The sequence below is a fragment of the Pseudochaenichthys georgianus genome, unplaced genomic scaffold (genome assembly GCF_902827115.2).
Source record: "Pseudochaenichthys georgianus unplaced genomic scaffold, fPseGeo1.2 scaffold_2059_arrow_ctg1, whole genome shotgun sequence".
NCBI classification, from domain to species: Eukaryota; Metazoa; Chordata; class Actinopteri; order Perciformes; family Channichthyidae; genus Pseudochaenichthys; species Pseudochaenichthys georgianus.
This window is the reverse complement of record NW_027262757.1, coordinates 1,160-19,227: the sequence shown is the minus strand read 5'-3', so window position 1 is coordinate 19,227 and position 18,068 is coordinate 1,160. Positions and strand designations below refer to the sequence as shown.

The following is an 18,068-nucleotide window of genomic DNA, read 5'->3' as shown; positions in this document are numbered from 1 at the left end:
CTAATTTCTGGAAGCACCAGGTGAATACCCCACCTGTCACAATAATATTATCATGCCATTGCATACATGTGGTATTTTAGAGTTGACTAGATATTGATTAAGGCAATAGACCATGATATTCAGTACAGGAAGCTTAGCAACACCTAGACGGTGTACGGCTGCTTGCACCTCGCGTAAAACGGCGGATACCGGAAGTACGGTGTCGCGCTCGGCCCAATACCCGTATGTGTGTGAAAGAATGTGACCAACAACCAATCACATGAATCTCCGCCCCCGACATACAAAGCAAAAAACCCGGGGATTTTATGCGAGCAATATATATATATATATTTATATAAACTCCCCAAACAGGCGAAAACCTACCAGTTTCACCCACTGTCTCTGCCACCTCCCTCCATGCCTGGTTCCTCCGGTTTGTATCCCGTTAATAGTTCTGCTCGTAAAGAACCGGGTGATTTGCTACCGTAATTTCTCGTTTGGAATATGAGGAAAGGGGGGGGGGCAGGAGCTCCAACAAGCCGTGTAGGACAGAGTGAATATGAGAAAAACCAATGTGAGTTTGGAACATTGAACAATGGAAATCTATTCTAGTAGACCTCAACAATGGAATTATGATCAGTAGAAATGGGACCAGGGCCGCCCCTGACCAATTTTCCGCCCTAGGCAATATTTTAGCTGGCGCCCCCCCCCCCCCCCCCCAACATGCAGACACTCACTATGATTTGCGCGTGCACGGTTGTGGCATGACCACTCAAACAGAAAGATATTGACACAAGATCTGTGCAACTGTATTTAGTTTCCTATCCATTTGAACATGATTTAAGTGGGGGGGGGACCTCACCTCCTCTAGGGGGGTCCGGGGGCATGCACCCCCGGGAAGACTTTTTTGTTTAATATTGAAGTTAAAAGCATCTGGTGCACTTTGAGAGCAACATTAATCTGTGGATACATCTCTCAACACCCAGATGAAACAGAACTGGAAGCAGATTTTCTTTTTCTTTATGGATATTTTACAAATCACTCCCCTTTCAAACTCTATTCTTGTTTATTAATAACAACTTTTTTGTACTGTCAGTATTTTTTACCTGTTTTTCACCTGTTCTCTTATTTTTTTATAACTATAATGATCATATAAAGGTGTGCCTTTAGCTCACTGAGCTGAGGTTATCAGAGCCTCTCAGTCTTTCAGGAGAGAGCTCTCTCAAGCCCCCCCCCCCCCCCCCCCCCACAGCCGCTTACAATGTAAATTCCAATGTTAATAAAAGCACACAGAAGCTGTGTACGTTTTTTGGGAGTTTGATTTATTTTAAATGAATACAAATACAAAATTAAAACCTATAATTGCACTAAAACCATTATTTCAAAAAAAGAACAATTTCACATAAACCGTTTTGACTGGGGCTGGGGCAGTTCAACTTGATTGGGGGGGGGTGTGCGATAGTTTATGGGCGCTGTACGCAATATATGCGTAGTTCTGTTAGTATAAGATAATAAGATGTAATTTGTTGATCCAAAATCGGGAAATTGTGTTATGAAATTTAAAAATATATATTCTTTTCATTTCTAACTTTTTCTGTTTCTTTTTTTTTCGGCGCCCCCTATGGGTTGATGCGCCCTTAGCATTCGCCTATACTGCCTATGCCGAGGGCCGGCTCTGCATGGGACCTTTAAAGTCTGCATCTGCATTACTTGAGTTAGAATAAAAAGACTTGACTACTCGACATTAGTCATCGATGCTTTTATTGTGAAGGCAGTGCAACAGGAAGCAGTTCTTGTTCGCTGGTTTTTTATCTGACAGCAGCAACAGTTGCTCTCAGCGTCAGGAGGTTCTTTAATGTCGGATTAAAACATGTTGTTTTCTCCGTCAGGTTTCACTGAATGTCTTGGAGAATGGGACGATTTAGAGAAGAACTACCAACAGATCCAGGTAAATAAAAACAACGCATGTCCGCTCTCAGATACACACCCCTTAGTGCGGGTAATGCTAATGCTAAGAGTCAGCCTTGGGGGGTGAGTGGGATCCGCCCTTTAGGAGTTCAAGGTAGTTTAACTTTAAAAAAAGTTAAGGTTAGAATAAAGTTCCAGACCACCGTGATGGACAACTGCCACCGGAACCTTTGTCACGTTGTCACAACACGGCATTGTTTTGAGGGGGCACCGCTGGCACTGGATTAGAAGTACTCAGATCTTGTACTTGAGTAAAAGTAGAAGTACTCAGACCTTGTACTTTAGTAGAAGTACTCAGTAGCGTAACAATTACATTGTAGTGTCTCAAAAGTGTACTACATCTACTTAGTTACTTCACACATATAACAATAATAAAACACTACACTTTTTACATAAATAATCATTACAACCACAGTTACAAAATGCTTTCCAATAAGAAAAGCAATACACCCAGGAAAAAACATGAAATAATAAAAAAAAAAAACAGCAATTTTAAACATGAATCAACACAGAAAGTAAAAGAGAGGAATAAGTTGTTAAGCGCCGTTCTGGTATGTTTTGCCCGTTGGATGATTGTCCCTTTTTGACGTGAATAATTCACTTGCATCCCTGCCTTGCAGATTTGTTAACAAAATAAAACGTTTGACATGCTTAACACTTCTAGCAAGGCCCAGGACAATGCATCCTTTTCAAAATAAAAGCCCCTGAAAGTATCTAGAGCATCATATTTTACACTGCATACCACTTAATAAACCTGTATGTGTTCCCTCCCTCCAGGACACCCACCGGCTGTACAAGCAGAAGCTGGAGGAGGTGACCCGGCTGCAGGGCAGCTGCTCCGGAGCCATCAGCCGCCAGAGGAAGAAGCTCAGAGAGCTGAGGGTGTCTCTGCAGCAGTGAGTGCTTAGAGGAAGAACTCAAAATAACCATTTCTCTCAAATATTGTTCACAAATCTGAAATAATCTGTGATAGTGAGCACTTCTCCTTTGCCGAGATAATCCATCCCACCTCACAGGTGTGGCATATCAAGATGCTGATCAGACAGCATGATTATTGCACAGGTGTGCCTTAGGCTGGCCACAATAAAAGGCCACTCTGAAACGTGCAGTTTTGCTTTATTGGGGGGGGTCTGGGGGGGTCCGAAAACCAGGCAGTATCTGGTGTGAGGGGTAGGGGTAGGGTAATGTTGTGAATCGAGTGGCCCATGGTGGTGGTGGGGTTATGGTATGGGCAGGCGTATGTTATGGACGACGAACACAGGCCACTCGATTCACAACATTACCCTACCCCTACCCCTCACACCAGATACTGCCTGGTTTTCGGACCCCCCCCAGACCCAAATAATCGAGATTATGATTTTTGCCATAATCGAGCAGCCCTACAATATATGTTCTCAAGTTTCCCTTTTTCTAATACAAATATATATGAATATGTGCACAGTCTTAACGTCTCTCCTTAAAGGGGACCTATCATGCAAAAGTCACTTGTTGATGTCTTCATCAACATGTGTCCCCAGTGTGTCGGGGAACTCACGCAGCGTCAGGAAATAAACCCTCTCTCTTTTCCTCCGTACCCAAATCTCTAAAAACGGGGAGCAACGGAGCTGATCCAGATTTGCGTCCGATATGACGTAACATCTGAAATGTGGACCCACGGGCCAATCAGAAACGTTGCCATCAGAAACAATGCCCGACTGTTTTGGACGTAATATGGTCGGTGTTTACATTAGCATGCTAACACTCAGAGCTAACCTGTGCTGGAGACCATGTGTGTGAAGAAGCAGGAAGTAGAAAGGAACTCAGCTTGTGGTATAACCGGCAAGAGAGAAAGCCTTTGAGCTCCAGACTGTTTCAGAGCCTTGATAATCCATGATATGGCGTTTCATCACGGCAGCATTTAGTTTAGACGGTAGCTGCCGGGTCCCGCATGAGCTCAGACCCCTCCTCTTTAAAGCTTTATCCCGAATCAGCACTTTAGAAACAGGAAGTGAAACAGAGGGACATGAGGCGTGGCTAGAATGATCCGTTTGATGTTGGAGCAAAACACTCCATAGACATGTTTTTATATATTTTTATATATCTATAGAGACCTCTGCTGTTGCCTAAAGATAGCACGATAGGTGCCCTTTAAGACTGCAGTGTTTATGTTATATTATCAAAGCAAACAAAGACATAACAACAGATATTCTGTCAGATATTATCGATCATTTTAAAATAAAAATTATGTGTTTTTTATTGTTTAATTGTTTGCTTTCCACTGTTTTTTATTTTCTAATTATGTGCAGTACTCGTTTAACATGCTGCTGGGATCAATAAAGCACATCTTATTATAATGTTTATGTATCTCTTTAGATGCAAAGACAACCACCCGACGCCCAAACTGAACCCGGAGGACGTGGACTCCATCGCTGAGGTCCAGAGTTTGATCAGAGAGCGAGGCGAAGCTTTCTCTGAGATGGAGGCGTTCCTGCCGCAGAAGAACGGGTCAGAACCTCTTGGATAACCCTCTGTGTGTTTACACGACTAGCCAACATGGACGATGTCAATATAGAGCTGAGTCGTTCTGAGGCTGGCGGCATACAATAATAATAATAATAATAATAATACTACATGACACTTATATAGCGCTTTTATAAAAACTCTAAGATGCTTTAACAGAGAATAAAACAAAAAACATAAAGAGACAAACAAAAACAGAAGAGACCAACTAAGTAGATTTACTCAAGTACTTTACTAAAGGGCAAGTTTAAGGTACTTGTACTTTACTTGAGTATTTTCCTTTAGTGCCACTTTATATTTTTCAGGAGTATCATTCGGGAGCGGGGAACCGATCCGCTGAATTCCCCCGGGGGCTTGACCCTGGTGGTGGTGAATGGTCTTAAGGGGAGGGGCTTAGCTTGACCCTGGTGGTGGTGAATGGATAGTTGGGTTCGGTCTGAAGGGGAGGGGCTTAGCTTGACCCTGGTGGTGGTGAATGGATGGTTGGGGTCGGTCTGAAGGGGAGGGGCTTAGCTTGATCCTGGTGGTGGTGAATGGATAGTTGGGTCCATAGACATATAAAGAGTAGACGCCGCATCGACCGCTGCTGCCTATTGGCCGCTGACGAGCCGTGGGGCCGCCATCTTGGACCGGTCACCCGCTCCACTCAGTGTAATCTGTCTGGCAGGCGCAATGAAGTGTCAGCGCATTTTATCAATCATAACTCGCTGAATACAAAACTGATTTTCACGGGGGGGGGGGGGTTTTCTGCAAACGTCATATATGTAGGCATGATACCGGACACATGATTCGGCGTATTTTAATATTCATAGTAGGCTTAACAGCAATAGAATATTCTGGTATTTGATAGCCTATGTTATGTATGATAGGTATTTTGCAAAAGACACACGATATATAATACACACACACACACACATAAAAAAACACTAATGGTCTATATATGATAGAGAAGCATATTGTGTAGGCCTATACTCAGCTATTTTAATAAGTTGAAAAATGAAGAAACAATAATACATTATACATAGACAGAAGTTATATATCAGTAAAAATGAATATCTATGTCATAAAAAATGAAAATGTACTTCTACATCTATATAAAAAATGTAAATGTTCAAGTTAAACACAAGAACATGACACCACCCCGCCCAAACCATATTTACACAAAGTTGCTCATGACACCCGAATGCCCCGTGCATGCGGCTCCTCCAAAGCATGACTGAGAACCTCTTTCTCATATCTTTGTCTTTGGGAAACCATCAAAATAAAAACGGGAGATTTGAGAGTCAACACAAAAACATTTTAAGAAGGAGGTCAAGCTTATTTTCTTCCTTTTTCTTCCTAGATAGATTAGATTAGATTTTACTGTATTCATCCCACAACGGGGACATTCACTTGTTACAGCAGCGATTTATAAAGTCTCAGTTGGCCATGGACATAATGTTTGCTGGCTACGATTTCGCTGGCGGGCATCAATACAGTACAATAATATTCTATTTACAAAATACAACCAATTATAATGTTGAATCTTACTTGTGAAAAGTAATCCCCCGACCCCTGTTCGCAATCGTCCGCCGATTTGCACAGCAATATGCTGCACAGTGCTCTGGTATCTTGAAACCTCTGCTGTCTCTGGGTAGAATGTCTGTAGGATGACCGGTCCAAGATGGCGGCCGTATTTCTTGCGCCTCAGCAGCCAATGCGGCGTCTACTCTTTATATGTCTATGGTTGGGTCGGTCTGAAGGGGAGGGGCTTAGCGTGACCCTGGTGGTGGTGAATGGATAGTTGGGGTCGGTCTGAAGGGGAGGGGCTTAGCTTGACCCTGGTGGTGGTGAATGGATAGTTGGGGTCGGTCTGAAGGGGAGGGGCTTAGCTTGACCCTGGTGGTGGTGAATGGATGGTTGGGGTCGGTCTGAAGGGGAGGGGCTTAGCTTGACCCTGGTGGTGGTGAATGGATGGTTGGGGTCGGTCTGAAGGGGAGGGGCTTAGCTTGACCCTGGTGCTGGTGAATGGATGGTTGGGGTCGGTCTGAAGGGGAGGGGCTTAGCTTGACCCTGGTGGTGGTGAATGGATAGTTGGGTTCGGTCTGAAGGGGAGGGGCTTAGCTTGACCCTGGTGGTGGTGAATTAATAGTTGGGTTCGGTCTGAAGGGGAGTGGCTTAGCTTGACCCTGGTGGTGGTGAATGGATAGTTGGGTTCGGTCTGAAGGGGAGGGGCTTAGCTTGACCCTGGTGGTGGTGAATGGATAGTTGGGGTCGGTCTGAAGGGGAGGGGCTTAGCTTGACCCTGGTGGTGGTGAATGGATAGTTGGGGTCGGTCTGAAGGGGAGGGACTTAGCTTGACCCTGGTGGTGGTGAATGGATGGTTGGGGTCGGTCTGAAGGGGAGGGGCTTAGCTTGACCCTGGTGGTGGTGAATGGATAGTTGGGGTCGGTCTGAAGGGGAGGGGCTTAGCTTGACCCTGGTGGTGGTGAATGGATAGTTGGGGTCGGTCTGAAGGGGAGTGGCTTAGCTTGACCCTGGTGGTGTTGAATGGATGGTTGGGGTCGGTCTGAAGGGGAGGGGCTTAGCTTGACCCTGGTGGTGGTGAATGGATGGTTGGGGTCGGTCTGTAGGGGAGGGGCTTAGCTTGACCCTGGTGGTGGTGAATGGATGGTTGGGGTCGGTCTGTAGGGGAGGGGCTTAGCTTGACCCTGGTGGAGGTGAATGGATGGTTGGGGTCGGTCTGAAGGGGAGGGGCTTAGCTTGACCCTGGTGGTGGTGAATGGATGGTTGGGGTCGGTCTGTAGGGGAGGGGCTTAGCTTGACCCTGGTGGAGGTGAATGGATATCATCATCATCATCTTTATTTAAAGAGACTCTTGGTCCATTATTTACAAAACATACAACACTCAAATACAAACTAAAAAAAGGCAGCCATACCAATGTTTCCACAGAGGTGACTGGTATCGTACAGCACGGAGACACGGATTTGAAAGCAGCGTAATGACAGAGTTATGAGAAACATTCAATCGACAGATGAATTTGTACATCAGACCTCTCAAAAGAGCATGGAACGTGTTGACTCGTGCATTACAGAACATTTCACTTGCACTGCACCACCTTGGTTTTCTAAGCAGTATACGCAAACAGTCATTATATGCAACCTGGAGCTTCCGGAGGCTCGCCTTCTTATACTTGACCCACAAGGGGGCAGTAGAGAGAGGAGTGCAATACGCTCTAAAGAGGTTCACCTTAACCTTATCTGAACACCAAGAGAATTTTCTAGCCAACATGTTGGCTTGTATATATAAGACACGCCGCTGTCTATACATGTCATCATCATCAGCCATTTCATCTGTGATGATGTGTCCCAGATACTTCGTGTTACAGCAAACAGACAGCACCTGTCCTGACAGATAGCATGTTGGAAAACAAAGGTTCTTATCCCCTTTTGCTCTACAGATCATTACAGCGCTCTTCTTAGCATTGTATTTAACGTCAAATTTGACTCCGTAATCAGAACAAACATTTAGCAACTGTTGAAAACCAGCACTGCTAGGAGAAACAATTGCCAGATCATCGGCATACATAAGATGGTTTACAATCACATGACCAATCACACACCCTGTTTTACAGACACTTAAATCATCTGATAGATCATTCATATAGATATTAAAAAGGCTCGGTGAGAGGAGCCCCCCCTGGCGGACTCCATTACCAACACCAAATGGCGCCGAGACTGCCTTCCCCCATTTGATCCGCATGCTCTGGTTGGCATAGCAACAAGCCAGGATCCTAATTATACTGTTAGGCACACCTCTTTGTCTCAATTTTAAAAACAGTTTCTGATGGTTAACTCGGTCAAAAGCCTTCGAGGCATCAATGAAACCAATCAGAACAGTGGAATTCTGTCTTCTATATGTTTCTACCATTTCCTTCAAAGCATAGATGCATAGCTCAGCAGCATGCTTAGCCTTGAAGCCAAACTGGTTATCTGAGGTACATAAATAAGAACATAGTCTATCCAACAAAATTCTTTCCAGGACTTTGGATAACACACTGGCCAGAGCAATTGGTCTATAGTTATCCAAGCTCCCTACCTTGCCCGCTCTGTCCTTAATGACAGGGACCAAGGTAACAGTCAACATGGAGTCTGGCGACACACCATGAGTCATGAGGCCGGTAAAACAAATGGCAAGAAGAACTGCAACCTTCGGGCTCGCCAGTTTAAGGTGCTCTGCAGTGATTGGGTCAGAGCCGCATGCTTTGTTATCAGCTAGCTGTTCAATTGCTCGATAAACCTCTTTAGCTGTGATTCCCACTGCGTCACTTTTCACAACACTACCAACTTTGTAGGGGTCACTTTTAACACAATTAAGTATAGTAGAGTAATGTTGCCTCCACGACTCGGCTATGTTATCGGCTCCAGATACTCCCTCTATGGTACACGGTAATGACGTACTGGCCCTGTTCAGAGCCCTCACCTCCTTCCAGAAGCCAGTCACATCATTATGAAGGAGCTTTTCAGCCATCGAGTCCGCTCTCAATGTTTCTGTGTGTGTGTTGACATAACGAACTGCATATTTATATCTAGCATGTGTACGCTTTTTGAGATCCAGGACAGGCCCCTCTCTGGGCCTTCCTGCCTGGACCCAGGCCCCAAAAGCATTCTTGGCTTCAGCGTATTGATCAGCCACATGTGTATTCCACCCTGGCTTGACGTTGTGTCTCTTCCTAGAGTAGGTACAGCACGGTATACTGGCCTCCCATACAGCTCCCACAATACAATCACACATGTTACAGAGGTCTTCACGGTGAGAGCTTTCATTACAACCCACATCAACACACAGAGCTGCCCCTTTGGGTAGATATCCATCACTCAATAGGACATCAGTTCTCCCATAGTACAATAGCCTATCCTCATTTGTGAGCTTGGACCAGTCCACTTTAGTGGTACAGGCATGTTTAGCCTCCTGAGACATCTCAGGGAGACTATCACAATCTAGTGACATTATAAAAGGAATGTGATCTGACATTGATGCCTCATACACAATCTCAATTGATCTTACAATGTCATGGGCATTAGCAGTGCTTATGCAATGGTCAAGCCATGAAGTTGTATGCCAGGCCTCGCTTATATATGAATAGCTATCTGTAGGCAGAAGTATTTGGCTTGATAATATAAGATTGTTATCATCACAGAACTGTAGCATATGCTTAGCAAACAAGGACCTTTTGTCTGATATGTCAGCATTCATATCACCCACTACATAAACACTGGAGGAATGATTATCAACAATAAAAGAATGTATAAAAGCAAGTCTGTTCAGGTATTCATCTTCATTATGCTGTGACTCATATGGTGTATATACATTGAGAATGCTAAACTCCTTGTTATTCATTTTGATCTGTACAGCAATACACCAGTCAACTTCAAGCCTGATGACATTAATGACAGCGTCCAGCTTTTTGTGCCACAGGATAGCCACGCCCCCTGCTCTCCTTCCTCTCACTGTTCCCAGAGATAGGTCCGTAGTGGACTCACCAGCCCCGTGAAAATTGTCATTAAGAGAGTTCAACTTTCCCAAGTCCTGCTTAGGTAAGAAAGTTTCTTGCAAGCATAAAATGTCACATTTTTGTAGCAAGTTGTCCACCACTACACGTCGGATCCTATCAGCAGCGCTGTTGCCCAGGCGCAGCCCGCGACAGTTAAATGATCCAACCCGCATAGCGTTTAGCTAAGCAGCTCAGCCGTAGCCCCATTCAGTACCCTCGCACCAGCTCTGCTAGCCCCTATCACCTCCGCTTTACGTGGTTCATAGTATCGCCTCACAACTGAGCCTTCAGGCCAGAGTTCTGGGTTAAACATCTCCGCAACTTCATTGCACTCAGCACACACTTTAAACGAGCTATATCTGCTGCTCGCAGTGTCAATACGGTGACAGTTAGCATCACGGCCGAGTTGTTCAGTTAGATATTCGGACAGTGTCTCAGCGTCAAGGTCTGGCGAGAATTTGGTAGCAAAAACACTCACCAACTTCGTACGGATCACTTTTATATTCCCTTGTGCAGCAGTGCCAACAATAGGCTTAGGCATCCTCCGTTCAGGTTTCCCAACAAGCTGTTTGGATAAGGCAGACTGGCCCTCGGCCCTATTCCTCCGACCTCGGCCCTGTTTCACAACTTGACTCCATACCTGCGAATTTACCGCAGTTCCTCCAGGGCTCACACAGGCACTCACGGTCCCTGACGCAGCGAGCGGGTCAACACAGTTGGGATGTACATCAGTAGAAGAGCCGGGGGGGCTCGCATCCTTCACCGACACCGCACCATCCTGGCCATCACCCTGAGCGCTCCCACAGGTAATTTCAGTGTCACTTGGTACAGCCAGTCCTCCACCACGACTCGGCTCCAACTGGCGTTCTACGGCAGCAACTCTGCTGTCCATGGTCGCAGCCACAGCACGCAGGTTCTGACCGATATCTGCCTGAACTTCCACTACGTGTCTTAATGCGCAAACCTCGCTGTGCAGTCGCTCCATCTTGCTCAGCAGGTTGGACACATCCAGGTTGTTAAACGTAACCGGCGGCAGCTCATCCAGGCAGTGGGAGACAAAACGGGGGATGTTTTCACCGCATTCATTTAGTACTTTTAGACAGCTTTTGATATTGTTTGCATCCTTATGGTTGCCTTTAAAGGTCACACACCGCTGCTTGGTTTCAGGACAGAGTTCAAACAACGTCTTTTTAGAAGTCTCGATCCATTCGGATTCAAAGGTGTTAGAGGCTACAAGGACTATCTCGTCCTGGGTCATAGTTTTAATTTTAACCGCCAGGAAGTTGAGTAACTCATCCTCTACAATAACTAGGCCGTCAACAGTCTTGTATATTGTAGGTTTTAATCGAGGCCGGTGGTTTGAATCAGGAGCTACCGAGCCACGACACACACCATCAGCCATCTTGGTTAGACCAAGGATAGTTGGGGTCGGTCTGAAGGGGAGGGGCTTAGCTTGACCCTGGATTCAGAGGGACAGGAGGTGAAAAGGGGGGGAGGGGGGTTGCGTCGAGTCAACTGAAATGACAGCTGTCGGAGGGAGAGAGCAGATTTAAAAGGTTTAGCGGAGCGCTGTGATAGGCTTGTGAGAATAGAGCGAGGTGATTGGTTAAGCTGGGGAGTGACGGCCCCGATCACTCATTGAGAGAGTAACATGGAAATAGTAAAGAAGGTCTTCCTGGTTGAACTTGCGCTGAGCTTCATAAAAAATGTATTGTGTAAATATCCTATGGAAGCACAACAAGTCAACCCCATCATTGCTATATTCATAATAAGGTATTTAGTTTAAAATATAGTGAATAGCATATGGCCCAGCCCTATTTTAAATATGTTAAGGTATCACTGTGTAACGGAGGTGATCTCTGGGGCCGTAGATCTCGGCCTCCGTTACGTAGGATATAGCTTCATTATTGGCGAAGCATATTCATTAGTTCCACGCTAAAACCTTGCACAGGAAGCATGTGAATATATGTATCTGTCTGTGTTTTAGTTTGTCTGTCTCTGTTTCCTGTTGTAGTTTGAAAGTGTTCCCCCTCCCGTCTTGTCTGTTGCTGGTGATTGTGGTCACCTGGTGCCCTGTTGTCTCCTCCCTCCTCACCTGTGTCTTGTTGTTTGATTAGTCCTGTGTGTTTAGGGTCTGTTAGTCTGGGGTGTGGGAGGTCCTGGTGGCTGCTGACTGTGTTCACGTGAGGCAGTCATATTGAGGCTGTACCACAATGAGTAATACATGCCCACACCGGGTTGCATTTGGACGTTCTGCCTCGGCCACCTTGCTTGGTCGGGCCGCTCAATGGTCAGCTTCACACTCTGGAATAGTAAATATGTAAAAACGGATCTGGGTCGTTTTATCTGAATCTCCTCAAGATGTAAAAGTTTGACATTTTATTTATATTTTTAGGTTGTACCTCAATCTGGTGTTAGGAAACGTCAACGTGACGCTCCTGAACAAACAGTCAAAGTAAGTCCTGATTCATTTCTAACTCTGAAGATGTCTTTAAAGTCAGAAACCTGCCTCTCATGATGTCCTCGTGTCTCAGGTTCGCCTACAAAGACGAATACGAGAAGTTCAAGCTGGTTCTGACGGTGATCCTCTTCGTCTTCTCCTTCACCTGCCGCTTCCTCTTCAGCTACAGGTAACTTTTATTATCGATGTATATGTTACAGAAATCTCACTGGTCTCCGGCTCGAGCTTCAGCCTCAGGATCCATGTGTTTATTAAAATCTCAAAATTCGGACTTTTTCTCAAAATCCGGACTTTTTCTAAAAATTCGGACTTTTTCTAAAAATTCGGGCTTTTTCTAAAAATCTCTAAAATGCTGTATTTTTCTGAATACTTCAAAATGTTAATAATCCCTCGTCACCGGCTTGAGCTTCAGCCTCAGGATCCATGTATCTGTGATCCTCTCCAGAATGGAAGTAGTCATCACATACACAGCATCAGCTAGTTCCTGAGCAGTGTCCTTCACATGCTGATATCAAGAGAGGGAGTCACACAGTCACAAGATGGAGGAGTAGAAAGCAGTATCAATGTTTACTTCAGATTAGCTCCACGTCAGAAATGAGCATGCTTGATGTCTCTCTCCATAGAGGCTGAGTCATCATGTTCATCACATAGCTATCATCTGCCTCAAACAGTCCAGAGGCCTGTCCTACGAAGCTGGTTCAACCTAACCTGATGTGTTTGAGTTAGCCGGTTGGCCTAATCCAGAACATACGTGCTCTCGCTAAGCGGTCCTACGACGCTGGTTATCAAGTGGATCGCTCAAGCCAGCCGTGTCCTATCTAGTTAGGTGCGCGTTCACATGAAAGGGGTGGTATCTGGAGCATTCGACCAATCACAGACATGGAGAAGCTACTGACAGCACAGCGTCCAGGATTGGGAGGGTTACTTTGTAAATGTAATCAGTTACTGATTACTGATTACATGGCTCTGAAAGTAATCCGAATACAGTTACGTGTCTTAAAAAAGTAACGTAATCAGATTACTTTTAGATGACTTCTGGATTACTTTCTTTTTCCATCACAGATGGTATGTTTTGGTGAACAGGAGACACAAAAAGCAAAAGGAAACTGAACGTGTTTTACTGTTTGAATGGCGTATCAAGAGCACACTGAAACATCACATCTGAAACGATGTAACAACATAATACACGTGTTGGGGATGCAGCTTGGGATGCGAGGAGAGGGACACGGCTTAGAACGGGCGTGTCGCCTTCTGTCCTGCCAGTGTCGGCATGATTTATGATGATTTAATGTAGGGGTGGGCGATATTGAAAAATATGTTATCACGATATTTTCAGGCAGTATCACGATAGACGATATATATCACGATATTTTTTCATGTCGGTTATTATGGTTATTTTTCAAGTTACTTAACAGAACAAGCGCCTACAAGGTGACAAACAAGGAGTAACAGACCAACACAGCATTTCAAGCTGGTTTTATTTCAGAAATGAATCCCTGAATGAACAAGTGAGCAGTGAACATCGATAAACATGAAAAGGAGGGTAAAACATAACAAAGTAAAACATGAAACATCAATGAGGAAAAGTCAGTGCCAAACAATTAAAATGTAAACTTTAGAGTAGAAGTGTAATAAAAGACTTTAGCATAACGGAAGGGAAAAACATAAAACGCCACAGCCTCAGTTATGTCTTTCCACCTAGTCTTTCCATCAGGAGCCCCTTGATGAAATTCCTGCCCTATGGTCGCTCGCTGCAAAGAAAGGGGGCGGGGACTCTGGGAGCGTGTCAAACAACTCGGACTGAACGAAAGCAGAGGTGCGCTGACATTGATATATGGTGAAACTAAAATCAGTAGGTGAGGCTGGGGGAGCGGGAGGGGAAGAGGCTCTCCGTCCGCTGTCATAGCCCCCTGCGCCGCGCACGGAGAGACTCTTCCCCTCCCGCTATTCCCTCAATTTTTTTTTTATCACGATAGGACGATATCTCTGAAAAAGCATATCGTGGAGACCTAATATCGTCACGACGATATATATCGTCATATCGCCCACCCCTAATTTAATGAATATTAAATGTTGTGAGGAAATCTTTCCACCAATAATTCCAATAAGTAATCCAGAATGTATTCACCTCAGGTTTACGAAAGTAACTGTAATCAGATTACTCGTCTTTCAAATGTAACGCGAGCTGAATACAGTTACTTGATGTGTGTATTCTGATTACGTAACGCCGTTACAACCCAACCCTGGCAGCGTCATACTTCCTGAATGAAAAGTGAACTATAATATTAGACATATGAAGAAGTTAAACTTTAAACATCCATGACTGAAACACTTGATCAGGATCAAAGCCTCAGAGCTGCACCTGCAAGGTGAATACAGCTGGGAACAGAACACGTGTTTGAATGCGTACATTAACAGGTTTATGATATCACTGCCCGTCTAAAACACCGATCTGACTTTAATTACATTTGTCTCGAGTGTTTCCTCAACTTAATGTGTTGCTTAAAATAATGCTTCTGCATCCAGTCTGTGACGCTGTGAGTGCTGCACGGCCAGATACGGCTCAGCTGACTCAGATCAGGAGATATGTGATACATTATGAAGTGATATGCCGCGGACTGTACTTAATGTACTCTGATCCGGGTACTGATGTTGTGGCAGATATTTAAGAGCTTTCTTAACGCTAATGTTCTAACAGTCAGACTGCTCTGAAGATGGAGGTGATATTCTGTTCATGTTCACGTTCACACAGTCGGTGATTTCTGCCGGCCGTCTTTCCTGCGACGGCAGCTTTTCTGTATTTCCTTTCTCCTGTAATATGACTTGATCGCTTTAAACTCCGCCCACTGAGCTCTGATTGGTCAGCAGGCGGTGCTTTCACTGAGTTGATCTCTTAGCCTGCAACCTCACCTGGTCAGGGGCAGGTTAGCCGCTCAGCATCAGTTACCATGGAGATCTAGCCCGCTAAAAAGAGAACCAGCTTCGTAGGACCGGATACCCCGAGTTAACCTGAAGTTAGCCGCTAAGCGAAAAGCCGTCTTCGTAGTACAGGCCTCTGGTGTTCTTCTAGGTAATCATACATCCTGTCATGTACACAATACTGAGCTTTTTTCTCAAAATCTTGTCTTTTTCTCAAAATCTTCAAAATTCAGACTTTTTAAAAAAAAAATCTAACTTTTAAAAAAAAAATGACTTTTTCATTTTTTTTTTACTTTTTCTAAAATAAATCCGACTTTTTCACTTAAAATAATAATAATCACTCGTCACCGGCTTAAGCTTCAATATCAGAAGATAAGGAGGAAGGACAATCAATACTGTATATAGTCAATGTGAGGTAAAGTGTGTCGCCAAGGCAACCGGTAGGAACTCCAAGTGGCGATGAGGTCTGGAAAGGTCTTCCGTGTGACTTCAGGGTTCCTGCGGACACCCTGTGTTTACTTGTTGTTGTTTTCAGAGTGTTGGACGCGCTGTTTAACTTCCTGTTGGTGTGGTATTACTGCACGCTGACCATCAGAGAGAGCGTCCTCATCAACAACGGGTCCAGGTATTCACTCTTCTCGCCTGTTTCAGTCGTTTGATCGGAAATGTTTTACTGTTTGTTCCTGCAGGCGGAAAACAGCTTTAGGATCAAAGCTGGCATCTCTTTATATTTGTGTACGTTTATTCTACTGTCTTTATCATAACAACAACAACAACACAGTTCTTTAAGGACACATGCACGAATATAAAACATCCTGCAACTCTTACATTTGACGTCTCACAGCTTCGTATTAACATCTGGAAACACAGGCTGCATGTGTGTCCGTGCAGGGTCTTTGTTTATTTCATTCTAACTGAACGTGTATTTGAATGGTGCCATAAACGTTTAGTATTATTATGCGTTTTATAATAATACTAACTTGAATTTATATAGCGCCTTTCATAACCTCAAGGTCGCTTTACAAAGAAACGTACAAGGACAAGACACAAACATAAAGCAGGGGGCAGAAGTGTAAGTGGGGGGGGGGGGGGGGGAGAGAGAGGGAGAGAGAGAGAGAGAGACGGGAGAGAGAGAGAGAGGGAGAGAGAGAGTTGTTGTTGGAAGGCTTTGTTGAACAGATGAGTTTCAGGGTGCGTGTGTGTGTGTCCTGAGTGTGTGTGTGTCCTGAGTGTGTGTGTGTCCTGAGTGTGTGTGTGTGTGTCCTGAGAGTGTTTCCTTAGTGTGTGTGTCCTCAGTGTGAGTCCTCAGTGTGTGTCCTCAGTGTGTGTCCTCAGTGTGTGTTCCTCAGTGTGTGTTCCTCAGTGTGTGTGTGTGTGTGTGTGTGTGTGTGTGTGTGTGTGTGTGTGTGTGTGTGTGTGTGTGTGTGTGTGTGTGTGTGTGTGTGTGTGTGTGTGTGTGTGTGTGTGTGTGTGTGTGTGTGTGTGTGTGTGTGTGTGTGTGTGTGTGTGTGTGTGTGTGTGTGTGTGTGTGTGTGTGTGTGTGTGTGTGTGTGTGTGTGTGTGTGTGTGTGTGTGTGTGTGTGTGTGTGTGTGTGTGTGTCCGTCCGTGTCCTCGGTGTGTGTGTCCTCGGTGTGTGTGTCCTTACTGTGTGTGTCCTGAGAGTGTTTCCTTAGTGTGTGTGTCCTCAGTGTGTCCTCAATGTGTGTGTCCTCGGTGTGTGTCCTCGGTGTGTGTGTCCTCAATGTGTGCTCCCTGTCCCAGGATCAAAGGATGGTGGGTGTTCCATCACTACGTGTCCACCTTCCTGTCTGGAGTCATGCTCACATGGTGGGTCCCACTCTGAAGGACACGGGCCGTCCGTGCATCCTGCGCACGGTTTTATAACCTTTACACTTGATTTGTAAATCATAAATGTCCTTGTTGTGTGCTCAGGCCCGAAGGCGCTCTCTACCAGATGTTCAGGAACCAGTTCCTCACGTACTGTCTCTACCAAAGTAAGAGACTCTGACTCGATGCCAACATTCAGAAATACACACATCGTCTTTAGTTCAGGCCCTGTTCCCTACGCATTCCTCTGTTTCCTGGTCCCTAAGCGTTCCTCTGTTTCCTGGTCCCTAAGCATTCCTCTGTTTCCTGGTCCCTAAGCGTTCCTCTGTTCTCTGGTCCCTAAGCATTCCTCTGTTTCCTGGTCCCTAAGCATTCCTCTGTTTCCTGGTCCCTAAGCATTCCTCTGTTTCCTGGTCCCTAAGCGTTCCTCTGTTTCCTGGTCCCTAAGCATTCCTCTGTTTCCTGGTCCCTAAGCGTTCCTCTGTTTCCTGGTCCCTAAGCGTTCCTCTGTTTCCTGGTCCCTAAGCATTCCTCTGTTTCCTGGTCCCTAAGCGTTCCTCTGTTTCCTGGTCCCTAAGCGTTCCTCTGTTTCCTGGTCCCTAAGCGTTCCTCTGTTCTCTGGTCCCTAAGCATTCCTCTGTTTCCTGGTCCCTAAGCATTCCTCTGTTTCCTGGTCCCTAAGCATTCCTCTGTTTCCTGGTCCCTAAGCGTTCCTCTGTTCTCTGGTCCCTAAGCATTCCTCTGTTTCCTGGTCCCTAAGCATTCCTCTGTTTCCTGGTCCCTACGCATTCCTCTGTTTCCTGGTCCCTACGCATTCCTCTGTTCTCTGGTCCCTAAGCATTCCTCTGTTTCCTGGTCCCTAAGCATTCCTCTGTTTCCT

At 45.3% G+C, this 18,068-nt stretch overlaps 1 protein-coding gene across 1 annotated transcript; it reads left to right on the top strand.

Annotated features, from left to right (window-relative positions):
• The first annotated feature begins 1,765 nt into the window (after positions 1-1,765).
• On the top strand, positions 1,766-17,394 carry LOC117441857 (ion channel TACAN-like). Its single transcript, XM_034077876.2, has 8 exons — positions 1,766-1,927; positions 2,725-2,843; positions 4,300-4,431; positions 12,376-12,435; positions 12,515-12,610; positions 15,896-15,985; positions 17,123-17,188; positions 17,294-17,394. The coding sequence occupies exons 1-8, from the start codon at positions 1,850-1,852 to the stop codon at positions 17,367-17,369; spliced, it is 717 nt and encodes a 238-aa protein (XP_033933767.1). The 5' UTR covers positions 1,766-1,849; the 3' UTR covers positions 17,370-17,394.
• The last annotated feature ends 674 nt before the right edge of the window (positions 17,395-18,068 follow it).